The 16,924-nt window shown below is 48.9% G+C and overlaps 1 protein-coding gene across 15 annotated transcripts in view; it reads right to left on the reverse strand.

The window, feature by feature from the left end:
- Positions 1-12,765, reverse strand: part of LOC138751963 (inner centromere protein-like) — a 79,317-nt gene extending 66,552 nt beyond the window's left edge. For 11 of the 15 annotated variants that reach the window (XM_069915007.1, XM_069914999.1, XM_069915005.1 and 8 more), the window contains exons 1-4: positions 12,636-12,764; positions 10,413-10,511; positions 1,018-1,050; positions 825-863 (exon numbers count right to left, since the gene is read on the reverse strand). In XM_069915007.1, the coding sequence (XP_069771108.1) occupies positions 825-863; positions 1,018-1,050; positions 10,413-10,511; positions 12,636-12,678 (214 nt within the window). In that variant the 5' untranslated portion in view covers positions 12,679-12,764. Of the gene's footprint in view, positions 1-824; positions 864-1,017; positions 1,051-10,412; positions 10,512-12,635 lie in introns of all 15 variants that reach the window. The other 4 variants (XM_069915006.1, XM_069915008.1, XM_069914996.1 and 1 more) reach the window with 4 other exon arrangements.
- Between the last annotated feature and the right edge of the window lie 4,159 nt (positions 12,766-16,924).

Consider the following 16,924-nt stretch of genomic DNA (forward strand, 5'->3'; position numbering starts at 1 on the left):
TGCATGAACGTAATGCAAGTTTACATAGGGCAATAAAATATATGGAATCTCACTCACCTTCCTTCAAAGCCCGCCACGCGCCACTACTGTACCCCACTTGACGTCAACTGAAGAAATGCTGCCGAAGTTCGCATCAGAACCACGCGCCTGCGCCCTGTGCTAAATGTTCCCGAATCCCCCATCTGAAAGCTCTTTGCACACGCGCCAACTAACCCACCATGCACACACCAACCCAAGTACTCCAATCCATTACACGTGCTTCAGCTGGCACTCACGCATGTGTTCAAGAAACGTGGCAGCGCCTGGCCTACGGGCCCCGGGATGCTGCCATGATCTCACTTGACAGGTAAGTGCCCCCTCTCTTGTAGGATCTACAATCCCAAATGGAGAACAAATTAACGTCCGGCTCGAGTTGTCAGAGGACAGAGGGCTCAAAAGCTGGACTCTCCAACCTAAAACTGGACGTCCCGTCACTCTGGTCTTAAATCTACTACCCTGAATCTTGAGGTTGGGTCTCCTAGTTCTGGTCTCTCCTAACAATGGAAACAACTTACCTACCTCTATTTTATCTTTGCCTTTCATAATTTTAAATGTTTCTATAAGATCCCCTCCCATTCTTCTAAATTCCAGCAAGTACAGCCCCAGATGTCTCAATCTCTCCTCCTAGGCTAACCCCGTCATCTTTGGAATCAACCTGGCGAACCCCTTCTGCGCTGCCTACACAGCCAGTGTATCCTTCCCCAAGGAAAGAGACCAGAAATGCATGCTGATATATGACGGCTCTCGTGAAAGAGGCATACTCTTTGCTGAATCTTTGAACTTACGGGCTTCAAGAAGGGCGACCTGTTCTCTGTGCAATGCTCCTGTTGACAAAGAATAGACCACATCAGTGTGGGTTCCCAGACAGTGAGGAAATGCAGGTATTGAAATGACAAACACAGGATTATTGAGAGTTTGTAGCAATTGGGGAAGGACTCAGATCTTTTAATTCATCCCTTTTAATTCAGCTGAACATACCTGCCCGGGCTCGTAAAGCTTGAACATTATTCACTAGATGACAAAGAAAATATGCTATTAAATGCAATTCATACAAATCAAATAAACCCTTAGAATTACTATTTATTGTTCTTAGAGAAATGTATAAAATTATAGAATGTGTAGATAAGATGGAGGTAGGTAAGTTGTTTCCATTGGTAGATAAGACCTGAACTAGGGGAAATGGCCTCAAGATTCAGGGTAGTAGATTTAGGACGGAGATGTGGAGGAAATCTACTTCCTCAGGGGTTTGCGGAGGTTTGCTACGACATCAGAAACCCTGGCAGATATCTTCAGAGGTGTGGTGGAAAGTGTGCACCATGGTCTGGTAATGAGGACACCAATACCCCTGAGCCTGAAGCCCTCCAAAAGGTAGTGGACACACCCCAGGCGATCACAAGCAAAACCCTCCCCACTATCGAGTACATCTACAGGGAACGTTGCTGTCGGAGAGCAGCAGGAATCATCAAAGACCCTCACCACCCAGCACATGGTCTGTTCTCGCTGCGGCCATCAGGAAAGAGGTGCAGGTGCCACAAGACTTGCACCACAGGTTCAGGAACAGCTGCCCCCCCTCCACCTTCAGACTCCTCAACAACAAACTCAATCAGAGACTTGTTTAAGGACTCTGACTTGTGCTGTTTACCGATTTTCTTTTTTATTCTCTCTGTATTGCAGTTTGTTTACATTTGTTATCTGTTTATAGTTTTTATTTGTTTACATGTGTATGTTGTGTACAGTTTTTTTGCACTACTAATTAGTGGTAATTCAGCCGCGCCTGCAGGAAAAAGGAATCTCAGGGTTGTATGTGGTGTCATGTATGTACTCTGGCAATAAATCTAAAATCTGAACTGCTTTTCCCAGAGGGGATGTATCTGTGGAATTCGCTGCCTATCGAAGCAGTGGAGGTGACCTCAGTAAATATATTTAAGATGAGGTTGGATAGATCTCAACATAGTAGGAGAATTAGGGATATGGGGAAAAGGCAGGTGGGTGGAGATGAGCCGATCATCAGATCAGCCACGATTACATTGAATGGCAGAGCAGGCTCGACGTGCCGAATGGCCAACTCCTGCTCCTATTTCTTATGCTCTTGTTCACTAACAGGCAAGTTTCTCCATAATAATAATAATATATAAACACAACGGAATTAAAATATTCAGCTTTCCGCATAATTCGTCGGAGAATTGTCAATGGAAATGCAACAAAGCCCTTGTAGAATGGAACACATGGACAGGTGGAGTATGGAGGGATATGGATAGGTACATGGACAGGTGGAGTATGGAGGGATATGGATAGGTACATGGACAGGTGGAGTATGGAGGGATATGGATAGGCACATGGACAGGTGGAGTATGGAGGGATATGGATAGGTACATGGACAGGTGGAGTATGGAGGGATATGGATAGGTACATGGACAGGTGAAGTATGGAGGGATATGGATAGGTACATGGACAGGTGGAGTATGGAGGGATACGGATAGGTACATGGACAGGTGGAGTATGGAGGGATATGGATAGGTACATGGACAGGTGGAGTATGGAGGGATATGGATAGGTACATGGACAGGTGGAGTATGGAGGGATATGGATAGGTACATGGACAGGTGGAGTATGGAGGGATATGGATAGGTACATGGACAGGTGGAGTATGGAGGGATACGGATAGGTACATGGACAGGTGGAGTATGGAGGGATACGGATAGGTACATGGACAGGTGGAGTATGGAGGGATACGGATAGGTACATGGACAGGTGGAGTATGGAGGGATATGGATAGGTACATGGACAGGTGGAGTATGGAGGGATATGGATAGATACATGGACAGGTGAAGTATGGAGGGATATGGATAGGTACATGGACAGGTGGAGTATGGAGGGATATGGATAGGTACATGGACAGGTGGAGTATGGAGGGATACGGATAGGTACATGGACAGGTGGAGTATGGAGGGATATGGATAGGTACATGGACAGGTGGAGTATGGAGGGATATGGATAGGTACATGGACAGGTGGAGTATGGAGGGATATGGATAGGTACATGGACAGGTGGAGTATGGAGGGATATGGATAGGTACATGGACAGGTGAAGTATGGAGGGATATGGATAGGTACATGGACAGGTGGAGTATGGAGGGATACGGATAGGTACATGGACAGGTGGAGTATGGAGGGATACGGATAGGTACATGGACAGGTGGAGTATGGAGGGATATGGATAGGTACATGGACAGGTGGACTATGGAGGGATACGGATAGGTACATGGACAGGTGGAGTATGGAGGGATATGGATAGGTACATGGACAGGTGAAGTATGGAGGGATATGGATAGGTACATGGACAGGTGGAGTATGGAGGGATACGGATAGGTACATGGACAGGTGGAGTATGGAGGGATATGGATAGGTACATGGACAGGTGGAGTATGGAGGGATACGGATAGGTACATGGACAGGTGGAGTATGGAGGGATACGGACTGGGTGCGGGTCAGTGACGCTAGGCAGAATAATAGTTCAGCTCAGACAAGAAGGGCTGAATGGCCCTGTTTCTGTGCTGTAATGTTCTGTGGTCCAACAAGAGACTATTAGATAGGTACATGGTGCTGAGGGCCTGTTTTCTCTGCCATAATGTTCCCAGGTTCTAATTCAATTTTTCCTGAATTGCTCTTCTTCCCATTCACCAGCTTTGAGCTTCCAGCCACCTTGACTACAATGAGAAGTTCCCACACCCCACCCACCCTCCTCCTCTCTTGGATCTGCCACTTCAGTCCCAATTGTGACCAACAACAGGAATGATATCAATAAGGTAGAGAGAGAGCAGGGGAGATTCCCTCGGATGTTGCCGGGACTTCGGGAACAGAGTTACAGGGAAAGGTGAAACAGGGCAAGACTTTATTCCCTGGTCGACACGAGACATCTTGAGGATCTGTTGCAGGTTTTCAAATGTGAATAATACAGAGGGGCAAATATTTAGTCAGCAAATGATGGTGTCCACCATCCAAACGACAGCATCTTCGAAATAGAACTTAGTGTCCTCGAAATTTAACGAATTGCGCATTCCAAAAACTTAGTTTTCAAAACTATTGTCCATTTGTGCTGATGCAACTGTAGACAGAAAATAGAAAAACTTTTCTAAGTTTGGGTGGCACAGTAAATGTGACTCCCAAAGTGGGCGCTGCTGCTCCCCCGTCGGGAGTGGGGGGGAGATCCAAGGAGTCGGAGAGGGAAAAGGGGGCGATTGGGAGGCGGTGAGGGAAAAGGGGGCAGTGGGGGCAAAGGGGGCAATCGGGAGGCAGTGAGGGCAAAGGGGCCAATCGGGGGTGGTGAGGGCAAGGGGGGAGATTGGGGATGGTCAAGGACCAGTGAGGGTAAAGGGGGAGATCAGGGATGGTCAGGGACCAGTGAGGGTAAAGGGGGAGATTGGGGATGGTCAGGGACCAGTGAGGGTAAAGGGGGAGATTGGGGTTAGTCAGGGACCAGTGAGGGTAAAGGGGGAGATTGGGGATGGTCAGGGACCAGTGAGGGTAAAGGGGGAGATCAGGGGTGGTCAGGGACCAGTGAGGGTAAAGGGGGAGATCGGGGATGGTCAGGGACCAGTGAGGGTAAAGGGGGAGATCGGGGATGGTCAGGGACCAGTGAGGGTAAAAGGGGAGATCGGGAATGGTCAGGGACCAGTGAGGATAAAGGGGGAGATCGGGGATGGTCAGGGACCAGTGAGGGTAAAAGGGGAGATCGGGAATGGTCAGGGACCAGTGAGGATAAAGGGGGAGATCGGGGATGGTCAGGGAGCAGTGAGGGTAAAGGGGGAGATCGGGGATGGTCAGGGACCAGTGAGGGTAAAGGGGAGATCAGGAGTGGTCAGGGACCAGTGAGGGTAAAGGGGGAGATCGGAGATGGTCAGGGACCAGTGAGGGTAAAGGGGGAGATCGGGAATGGTCAGGGACCAGTGAGGATAAAGGGGGAGATCGGGGATGGTTAGGGAGCAGTGAGGGTAAAGGGGGAGATCGGGGATGGTCAGGGACCAGTGAGGGTAAAGGGGGAGATCGGGGATGGTCAGGGACCAGTGAGGGTAAAGGGGGAGATCGGGGGTGGTCAGGGACCAGTGAGGGTAAAGGGGAGATCGGTGGTGGTCAGGGACCAGTGAGGGTAAAGGGGGAGATCGGGGATGGTCAGGGACCAGTGAGGGTAAAGGGGGAGATCGGGGGTGGTCAGGGACCAGTGAGGGTAAAGGGGGAGATCGGGGGTGGTCAGGGACCAGTGAGGGTAAAGGGGAGATCGGTGGTGGTCAGGGACCAGTGAGGGTAAAGGGGGAGATCGGGGATGGTCAGGGACCAGTGAGGGTAAAGGGGAGATCGGGGGTGGTCAGGGACCAGTGAGGGTAAAGGGGAGATCGGTGGTGGTCAGTGACCAGTGAGTGTAAAGGGGAGATCGGGGATGGTCAGGGACCAGTGAGGGTAAAGGGGGAGATCGGGGGTGGTCAGGGACCAGTGAGGGTAAAGGGGGAGATCGGGGGTGGTCAGGGACCAGTGAGGGTAAAGGGGAGATCGGGGGTGGTCAGGGACCAGTGAGGGTAAAGGGGGAAATCTGAACCTTTAATCTTGTTATTATTCACTGTGCTGCAAAATTTAATGAAGAAGCTGGTGCAGTAATTTCCTGGCCAGATTTGGGGCGGCCGTAGTGAGCAACATAAACGGCGACAAGGCGTTCTCGCGAGAGTTGGTCTCAGTTACTGCCATGTTATTTGGGTGTAACTACCTCACTCTCAGCGCCACCACTAACCCCCTCTTGGCGCCGCCACAGTTTAGAGGAGATGTCAGGGCTAGGTTTTTACACAGCGAGTGGTGGGTGCCTGGAATGTGGTGGTGGAGGCTGGTACAACAGGGACACTCTTTGACAGGCAGGTGGACATGAGAAAGATAGAGGGTTATGGGTGTGAGGGAGGGAAGGGTTAGATTGCCGTGGAGTAGGTTGATAGAGGCCAGCACCACATTGTGGGCTGAAGGGCCTGTACCATGCTGGAATGCTCTATAGTCTAATTGCTTTAGCTGTTTTTCCTGAATTGTGCCAGCCTCAAGCCTCGTCAGGTAGCGGGGCGGTGAATCTGTGGAATTCGTTGCCACGGACAGTTGTGGAGGCCAAGTGTTTGGGTCGATTTAAAGTGGAGATGGATGGGTTCTTGATTAGTCAGGGTGGAAGTTATGGAGAGAAGGCAGGAAAATGGGGATGAGAGAGAAAACCTGTCAATGGTAAAACTACGATGCAAGAGAAACTCAGCAGGTCAAACAGTGTCCTTGAAACAGCAAAGATGAAGATACAGAACCGACGTTTCAGGCTTGGTCCCAGCATCAAGGTTAATGAAATACCTTGATGAAGGGCTCAAGCCTGAATCGTTGTTTCTCCATCTTTCCCTTTGCTGTATCAAGGACACTATTTGACCTGCTGTTTTTCTCCTGCGTCATGTTTTTGCTTCAATTATGGTGTCTGCAGAATTTTGTTCTTTACATCCAGATACATTGATGGTGAGTGGTGGTGTAGACCTGATCTCATTCTGCATCTATCTCACCAGCTCCTTCCAACCCCATGACTCCACCACAAAGAAAGTCCAAGGTGACTGGTATGAGGGACAACACTACTTCAGAGGTTCCTCTCCAAGACCACCAGCTCCGGTCTCCACCACTGGCTCTGTGTTCCAGTGAAGTCCCACCCCTATGGCCCCGTGGGAGCTCCTTCAACAGAAGGACTTCAGTGGTTTCATCCAACCCCCACTCTCCCCCCGTCCTCCCCACCCTGACTCCTTTTCTTCAAAGACAGAAAGTCACAGGCTACAGAATATCGTCCTTGTCTACAACATTGTCCTCTCAGGAAATTTGTATAAAAGCCAAGGCCCGTACACCGTGACACTGATTACCGTTCACCAACCAAGGAAACACAAGACATTACAGCATTGAGGCAGGCCCTTCGGCCCTTCTAGATGGAGCCTAACTATTATGCTGCCTCATCCCACTGACCTGCACCTGGACCATATCCCTCAATACCCCTCTCATTGATGTACCTATCCAAAATTTTCTTCGATGTTGACATTGAGCCTGCATTCACCACTTCAGCTGGCAGCTTGTTCCACACCCCTCCACTCTTTGAGTGAAGAAGTTTTACATTCCCCCTAAACTTTTTCCCTTTCACCCTTAACCTATGTCCTCTGGTTTGTATCTCACCTAAACCTCAGGGGAAAAAGCCTGTTTGCATTTACCCTATCTATAATCCCCCACAATTTTAAATACCTCAATCAAATCTCCCTTCATTCTTCTCTGCTCCAGGGAATAAAGTCCTAACCTGTTGAACCTTTCCCCTGGAACTCAGTTCCTGAAGTCCAGGCAACATCCTAGTAAATCTTCTTTGCACTCTTTCTATCTTATTGATAGCTTTCCTGTAGTTCGGTGACCAAAAGTGCACAAAATACTCCAAATATGGCCTCACCAATGTCTTATACAACTTTACCATAACATCCCATCTCCTGTACTCAATACTTTGATTTATGAAGGCCAAGATGCCAAAAGCCCTCTTTACAACCCTATCCACCTGTAAAGCCACTTTCAGGGAATTATGTATCTGCATTCCCAGATCCCTCTATTCTACTGTACTCCTCAGTGCCCGACCATTCACCATGTATGTCCTTTTTCTGTTTGTCCTTCCAAAATGCAACCCCTCTCCCTTGTCTGCATTAAATTCCATCTGCAATTTTTCAAACCATTTTTCCTACTGGTCCAGATCCCTCTGCAAGCTTTGAAAACCTCCCTCATTGTCCACACCCCTCTCCAATCTTAGTGTCAACTACAAACTTACTGATCCAATTTACTCACGTTGCCATCTAGATTGGAGGCGTGCAGGAGACTGCCGATGTTGGAATACTGAGAAACCAACCATCCGCTGGGGGAGCAGCATCAGTGGGAAATAAAGGACGTTTCAGGCCGGAACCCTCAGCAAGCAGTGATGAAGAGTTCCTGGCTAAAACACCGGCCTCTCCCTTTATCTCCCAGCGATGCTGTTCCACTGTTAGCTCCTCCACTGGTTTTTGCTGGGAAATTGATTTTACATTGGAATTTTAAATTGTATTTAAAAGGCCGATTCTGGCCTTTTAAACCCACACCACCCAATTGCACCCAAGTTAACCTGCAACCTCTGTACGTTTTGGAGGGAGGAAAGAACGTACAAACTCCTTATGGAGGATTCAAGCCCTGGCCGCTGGTCGTGCTAACAACCCCAATGTCATCTTTGACATGTTGATTTGTCCGATCTCTGAAACGATTATAGTATGACCCAGCTTTGATCTGTTATCTAATGGGCACCTTTGTCTCATTTGGGAGGATCCTTGGATTCTGGAGAAGTTCCAGAGTATTGGAATATAGGGAAGGCCAGCTGGCGTAGTGGTCAGCACGACGCCATTACCGCGCCAGCGATTGGGACCGGGGTTCGAATCCCCTGCTGTCCGTAAGGAGTTTCTATGTGCCTCCCCGGACTTGTGTGGGTTTTCCCTGTGGGGGGGGGGGGCTCCAGTTCCCTCCCACCGTTCAAAATGTTCTGGGGGTTGTAAATCAATCAACACGGTCTGGAAGGGCCTGTTACCGAGCTGCACGTCTAAAAATTTTTTTTAAATTCCCAGCGTCCACCCCTCTGCTCAAAATGTCAGTAACAGGCTCACCTGAAAACTATTGTTGGGAAAAAATTGTTCGGATGTGATATGCCATAGACATGGACCAGTCAAGTGTTATACCAATACAAGGCTTTCATTAACAGACTAGAACCACCTCTGAACTGGCCAGTGGGAAAGCATCTCCATCTGTTATACCAGCAGGGTTGAGTGGATATAGCTAATAGAAAGCAATCAATATAATATGCCCCCCCCCCCCCATTACATCATCACAGGATCCATGACTAAATAGCAGCAAAGCACATTGAGATGATCACCATCTAATCGAATCATATTGGGCACACAGTTACAGGCCCTATGGCCCATCATTCTGTGCTGCACACGATGGTCAAATCAAGCTGAAAATATCCCTGATGAATAAATATCCCTCCATCCCTTTGTGATTGATGAGTGTCGCAAACCTGCAGCGTCGGTTCTGTATCTTTTTCTTTGCTATATAAAGTACAGCTGTTTGACCTGCTGAGTTTCTCCAGCATTGTGTTTTAGCGTCTATGAACAGGGTGCTTGTTAACTTTTTTAGAGATACAGCAGGGCAATGGGCCCTTCTGGCCCACGAGTTCAAATCCACCCATGTGACAAATTAACCTACTAACCCGGTGCACTTTTGGAATGTGGGAGGAAACAATCTCATTTCATACGACGCTGGATTCGAACCTGGGTCGCTGGCGCTGTGGCAGTGGCAGTCCACAAGGGACGGAGAGGAGGTGCTAGGCGAAGTGATCTTCTAATCTGTGACCTGTCTCTCCGATGTAGAGAAGGCCACAGAGGGGGCACCGGATGCAGTAAATGAGTTCTTTGGAGGTACAGATGAAGTGTTTCTTCAACTGAAAAGTCTGTTTTGGATCGGACCGTGATGAGGGAGGAGGTGTAGGTGCAGGTATTACACCTCCTACAACCACAGTGGAAGGTGTCGGGGGGGGGCGATAGGTGGGAGGGAAGAGTGCACAAGGGAGTCACAGAAGAACCGGTCCCACAAAAGGCTGAGAGGGGAGGAGAAGGAAAAATATGTCTGGTGGTGGGGTCCTGTAGTAAGGGCTGGAAATTCCAACCGATAATTTGTTGGATTCAGAGGCTGGTGGGGTGGTAGGTGAGGACGAGGGGGATTCTCTGTTTATTGTTTCTAGGGGCAAGGGGGCAGGGCAGATGAACGGGGAATGGAGGAGATGCAGGTGAGGGCCAAGTTAATAGTGTTGGAGAGGAAGCCAGAGAGACCAGTCACAGATTAGATTAGGAAATTGCTTCGCCCAGTGCCTCCTCTCCGTCCGCAACAAAAGCGACCACCCCGTAGCCAACCATTTCAATTCCGAGTCACACTCAGAAGCCCACGTGTGTCCACCGCCTTTCACACGACCCCACCTGACCACCCGCAGATTGGAGGAACATCACCAGATTTTTCATCCAACACCAGGACATGAGCATTCCACTACATTCCACCAATCAGCTTCCCTCTTTCCCCCCCTACCCCCTTAACTAGTTATTCCAGTTCCTATTTCCTTTCTATCTCCACCCAGCCTAGCCCCCCCCCCCCCCCCCCCCACCACTCCATGGTGTCCCACCCACCATCTCTCATCCTCACCACCCTTCTTCCCCATTTTGTTTGGACATTTCTCATGCTCCCCCACACCTTGATGAAGGCCTCCAGCCCGAAACGTTGGTGATGTATCTTTACCTTTGCTACATAAAGGCACTGTTTGACCTGCTGAGATTCTCCAGCCTTGGTGCATCTTTTCACTCAACCACGGTGTCAACAGAATCCTGTGTTTCACCACTGGATGAAAAAGTGAGTCAGTTGATTTGCAGATGACACAAAGGTTGGAGGTGTTCTGGGTGGTGCTGACGGTTGACGTGGGTTACAACAGGATATAGACAGGATGCAGAGTTGGGTGGAAAAGAGGCAGACGGAGTTTAATCCAGATAATTTTGAAATAACGAGCTTTGAAAAGTTGAGTGTGAAGGGAGAGTATGTGGTTAATGGCAGGATTCTTAGCAGAGATCTTGGGGTCTTTGGTAGACCCCAATTTTTACACCCAATTTACCTATACCCTCCAAATGTTTTGAACCGTGGGAAGAAACCGGAGCACCCCGGGGAAAACCCATGCGGACATGGTGAGAACGTACAAACTCCTTACAGACAGCACAGGATTCGAACCCTGGTCCCGGTCTCTGGTATGGTAATGGTGTTGCTACACCAACCATGCCGCCCCTTAGAGTATTGCAATCAGTTCTGCTGGTCTCATTAGAGAAGGGATGTGAAAGCAATGGAAAGGGTGCAAGGAGAGTTACCAGGATGTGGCCTGGATTGGACAACGTGCCTTATGAGTCAAGGTTGGCAGAGCTGGGGCTTCTCTCTTTGGAGTGAAGAAGGATGAGAGGAAACTTGATAGAGGTCGACACGATTGAGAGGAATTGATAGGGTGAACAGCCAGCACGTTTTACCTGGGGCAACAAAAGCTGATACTAGATGATGCCTGTTTCAGGTGGAGGGAGGTAAGTTTAGGGGAGATGACAGAGGTAGTTTTTTTTTACACACAGTAATTGCCAGAGAGTGTGGAGAAGTCTGGTACAACAGGATCATTCAAAATGAATGACCGTGTGTGTGTGTGATGGAGGAGATGGGGTGTGCAATGGAGGGGAGGGGTGTGTAATGGAGTTGGAGGGGAGAGCAGGGGAGGGCGGACAGGGTGTGTGATGGAGGAGGGTGCGACGGAGGGGAGGGGGTTCAATGGAGGGGTTGTGGGTGCGACAGAGGGGAGGGTTGGATGCAATGGAGGGGTCAGGGGTGTGACAGAGGGGAGAGGGGTGGTGTGATGGAGGGGAGAGGGGTGGTGTGACTGAAGGTAGAGGAATGATGTGACAGAGGGGGGGTGCGACGGTGGGAGGGGGCGTGTGAAGCATAGAAGAGAAATAGAGTGGGTGTGAGGTAGGGAAGGGTGTCTTTGTTTTGGGGCTGCATTGTGCTATAATGTTCTATGTTCTAAAGGGGAGAGGAACAAAAGAAGGGGCTTGGAAGGGAGCAGTGGACAGAAGTTGGTCTATAGACAGGACGGGCTAGTGAGCTGAGGGGAAGTGGATGGAGAGAAAAATGAAAAGGTGAGCAAGTGAAAAGATGGAAATACTTGGAGTTGAGGGTTTTGGTGAAAGGGGAAACTTGTGTTTATGCCGTTGAGTTTAAGACTGTCCAGGGTGTTGGTCGTCAAGATATAGACTGGTATCACCTTCAGAAATATTGCTTCAAATAACAATCTGCCCTGAAAGCTCACTTGAGGTCTTTAAACAATCGCAGTTGTGTCTTCTTTGTATCGTCTCCAATGAAAACCTTTTGTCTGTGGTCTGTACTCTACCCTTTTCCACCCCATTCTTCCCCTCCCCACCCCATTCTTGCCCCATTCTTCTCCCTCCTCCCCCTCCCCCCCTCCTTCCCCCTCTCTCCCCCTCTCCTCCCTATTTTCACCCCTCCCCTCCACCCTCCCTCCCCCCTTCCTCTCCCCCTTCCCTTCCCCTCAATTTCTTTCTCCCCCCCCTTTTAATTCAGACAATTGATTATACCGTGACATCCCTGAGAGCCTGGCCTGGCTCTTCCGGCATTCTGGTGTTTTTACCTAAATCACAGAGCCTGCAGACCTTCATGTTTCACCATGTTGGATCTAGCCTGGCTTTGACTGATAACCCCTGCCTCCTGCAGTGAAAGCCCTCAAAACAAACTCCTAAACCCAAAGAACACCCTTCTCCCACCACAAAACAGAAATTGGGGCTAGGAGGCGCGATCTTGGGAGTGCCATGGAAGAAGGGGCAGGCAGGCTGTTCCAGGCAGGGAATAGAGAGAAGCAGAACCATTCGGGGAAGAATCCTTTGTAAACAGTCAGAGCCGGGGCAAGGGACTTCCCGTTCTCACCTCCTCGGCCACCGGTTGGACATACTCCAGAGTTTCTCTCCATATTTTCTGCCTCCCTGGGGCTGTGTCTCGCTTAGCTGTTGGAGTTTGTGGCCAGTGTGTTGAAGTGGACAACTCTCCCCAGGTGACCAAGCACCCCGGCCTTTGTGACACACCAGAAATCTAGTGATGTGCCCAGACTGTTTGTGATGCTATTTTAAGTTAACCTTATTTGAATAAAAATGTGGTGAAAATTTAAACAAAATGGAGGCCATCGTAAATAATTTGGACATAGATGCCCGTTTTCAATGTTGGCAGAATTCCACTGCATAGAGCTTGTGTCACCATAAAATAAATGTCATATACATGATACCATGTACATAGGCACTGACATTCCTTCTTGCAGTAGCCTCATAGACATAGGTGCAGAAATAGGCTTTTCAGCCCATCAAGTCTGCCCTGCCATTTAATCATTTTCCCACTCAGCCACACTGCCAGGGTTTCTCCTCGTAAACTTTTGGCTAATCAAGAACCTATCGATCTTTGCCTTAAATATACCCAATGACCAGGCCTCTGCAAGTTAAGGTAAATCAAGTTTATTGTCATCTGATTCCACAAGTACAACTCGACGAGACAGCGCTCTCCGGCCCTTGGTACAAAACACGCAGACACACAACTGGACATAACACATACAGGGCAAATATTCATACATACAAATAAATAAATAAAGCAGGGTCAGAGCCAGAACCATGTTAGAGGGGGGCTCGTTTAGCAGTGTAGGGGGAGGGGGTGCTGGCAGGGACCTGGCAGCAGTGGGGAGGTGGGGGTGTGCTGGGTGGAACCAACCTGTCATTATTGCCATCCGCCCCTCCGATGTGGGGCACGAGGGCGCTCTTTTTATTGCGTAAAGTGATGCTTGATGCATGCTTGTGGCGCGGGGCGGGTGGAGGGTCGCTAGCATGCATCAACCTAGACGTGGGAGGGAGCGGGGACAGGACTAGGCAAGGGATGGCCCCCCTTGAAAGAAAGAACAGGAAGCAGCACCAGATGCTCGTATCCAAAGAGAGGAAACGCACGAAGCAGGACTGGTTTTCTGGTAAAATTAGGAAGGAATTTAACATTTTGTGTCAAAGGGGAAGGTTTCATTAAGGGGTGGGGGGTCACCCCAAATAGCTGAAAATTGTGTTTATTGATCAGCCTCTGAATACTAAGGGGGCCGGTCTTAACAGTGAGAGCTGATTTTTCAGTCTCCCGCTGCAATCCCGATCGATCTATTCCGTACCTGCATGAAAGTTTGCACATGCAGGTTTTGCAGTTCTGCAGTCGTCTTCGGGACACTGGCACCATCTTCTTCAGCTCCCCACAGAGATGCTGCCGGGGCCACATGAACTCTTGCCTCCGTTGCTCTCTTCACCAGCAAAGGAGGAGGAGAGAATCCAGCCCGAATCTTGCGACTTCTTTTAAAACTAACTTTAGAGGCTGCCCCTTTCCTGCAGCCGCAATCAAACTGTGCAAGCAAGACTTAAAATGGCTTTTAACTAGCAAAATTTAAAAAAACCTTTTCTCTTGTTCAGTTATTAATTGATTCTCCCAGGGGAGGCACTTTCCCACGTCCTTCGCTCACACCATTGATGAGGCGGTGACAGATTTAGATATGTACCCCCAACTTGTGCAGTGACGAGAGCGATGGGGGATAAAGATTGCAGTGAAGACGGTGATATACAGACTGATTTCACCATCATTCTGGTGCTAAATTTGAGAGTTTAAAAAGGGCATGCAGAGGGGCCTTCATTCAGAGTCGGGTCACTGGTTGGAGTTGGAGGTCTCACGAGTAACTGCTGTGCGTGGCAAAAGGGATACTCAGAGGGTGAAGGGTTCAGTAGAGTTGTTTTGCAAAATTCTTTAATTGGTTAATTGAGTAAATTAACAATAATGGAAGAAGTAGATGAGGGAGTGGGCCAGTGAGCGAGTGGCACAGGGAAGGGGTGGAGCACTGAGGCTTTGGCTCGAGAGGCTTCAGCGAGCCTGCTGTTGGAGTGATTGAGCTTACTGAGTAAACCCTTTTGCTTTATTTGCTCAGTTTTAAGGGTGAGTAATGGAGGCAGTGATTTGGGCCATCCAATATGTGGGATGTGGGAGGTTGCGGACCGTTGATCTGTCCCCCGATGGCTACACCTGCAAGAGGTGCATCCAGCTGCAGCTCCTGAGAGTCCGTGATAGGGAGCTGGAGCTGGATGAACTACAGATTGTTTGGGAGGCGGAGGCAGTAATAGATGGGAGCTTCAAGGAGGCAGTCACCCTGAGACAACAGGAATCTGATACCTGGGTGACTGTTCATAGAGAGAGCAGGGCACCCCTGTGGCGGCCCCATCAACAATAAGTATATTGTTTTCAATACTGTTGGTGGGGACAACCTATCAGGGCAAGCTGCAGCGGTCACGCCTCTGGCACGAGATGAGACCCTCAGCTCGAAAGGGAAGGAGGGCAGTAGTGATAGGGGATTCAATAGTTAGGAGACTGATAAGAGGTTTTGTGGGAGAGAAATCTAAAAGTTAATGCCCAGGTGGGATTGGTAGTGAAGAAGGCGATTGCTATGTTTGCATTCACTTCAAGAAGAAAAGAGTAGAGAGGTGTAAATGAGACTCTATGGGGCAATGGTGAGACCCCATTTTAGAGAACTATGTACAGTTTTGGGCCCCCTATCTTAGAAAGGATGTGATGCTGTTGGAGAGGGTGCAGAGGAGATTTACTAGGATGATTCCTGGAATATAGGGGCTGGCGAATGGGGAGTGTTTGACAACTCTTGGGTTATATTCATTGGAGTATAGGAGAATGAGAGGGGGGGCATCTCATAGAGACATTTTGAATATTGAAAGGTTTTGACAGAGTGAATGTGGGTAAGATGTTTCCCTTGATGGTGAATTGAGGACAAGGGGTCATAGTCTTAAAATTAGAAGTTATCCAATTAAAACAGAACTTCTTTAGTCAGAGGGTTGTGGATCTGTGGAACTCACTTCCGCACAAAGCAGTGGAGGCCAGATCACTGGGGGTATTTAAACAAGAAATGAATAAGTATCTCCTTAGTAAGGGTATCTAGGGATATGGGGAAAAGGCTGGAAACTGGAACTAGCTGTGAGCATAATTCAGCTTAGTGTGGAGTCATGGAACAGACTCGATAGGCCTAATGGCCTGCTTCTGTTCCTTTATCTTGTGATCCCATATGGCTTGTTGCCTCTCTGGTGCCAGGGTCCGAGAGATCTCAGATCGAATTCTCCCAATTCTCAGGAGGGAGGGTGAGCAGCCTGATCTCGTGGTCTGAGTGGGCAGGAAGAGTGAGGAGGTTCAGAAAGGTGAATTTAGGGACAGGACCTCCAGGATAGCAATCTCAGTGTTGGTACCAGTGACACGCGCAGGTGAGTTTAGGAATAGTAAGGAGGTGTGGTGCAGGGGCAAGGGGCTCAGATTTATTGGCAACTAGGCAGTTTTCCAGGGAAGGTGGGACCTCTTCCGACAGGATGGTTTGCATCTGAACTGGAGGGGCTCAAATATTCATGCAGGTAGAGAGGCAAAGGTGCATTTAGACTAGATAAGAAGGGGGAGAAGGAAAGTTGTTCACACAGTGAGGTATAAAGCAGAACGTTAGAGGTGGAGAAGATCTTAAATGTGTCTATTTTAACGTCAGGAGCATTGTAAGAAAGATAGATGTGGTCGCAGGAGGGGTGCGATGGGCAATTAAATAGTCCTGGATTTCGTTGCCTCAGGTGTGGTAGAGTGGGAGGGACAATGGCCTGTTGCATGGCCTGTCAGAGAAAATATAATTGTGGTGCTTTGGCAGGATAGTTTAGCGGGATTGTCGAGAGAGGCCTACCTGGGCAGAATTGAGGAATGGGAAAGGCCAAGTAATGCTTGTATTGTCGAACACCTAATGGAGAGCGAGAATGGGAGGAGCAAAGTTGCAGACCTGTGCAGTAAACTCAAGAGTGGTGATGGTGGGGAGATTTTAAATTTCCAAACATAGACTGGGAGACTCAGACAGTAACAGCGCTGGATGGTTTGGAGTTTATAAAATGGGTGCAAGAAAATTTTTGCGTAGCAGTGCATAAATTAGAGAAGAAGCCGCTTTGGATCTCCTGTCAGGTAATGAGATAGGTCAGGCGACAGAGTTGTGTGTGTTCAGGAGAACGGCAGGAGCAGCGATCAGAAGGCCAGAAGTTTCAAAATACTTAGAGAGAAGGATAGGTTGAGATTTTTGACTGGAGAAAGGCTAACTTTGAGGTAATGAGAGAGGATTTTAAAGGAGTGAATGGGGT

This window comes from Narcine bancroftii, chromosome 1 (assembly GCF_036971445.1).
Source record: "Narcine bancroftii isolate sNarBan1 chromosome 1, sNarBan1.hap1, whole genome shotgun sequence".
Classification (NCBI taxonomy): domain Eukaryota; kingdom Metazoa; phylum Chordata; class Chondrichthyes; order Torpediniformes; family Narcinidae; genus Narcine; species Narcine bancroftii.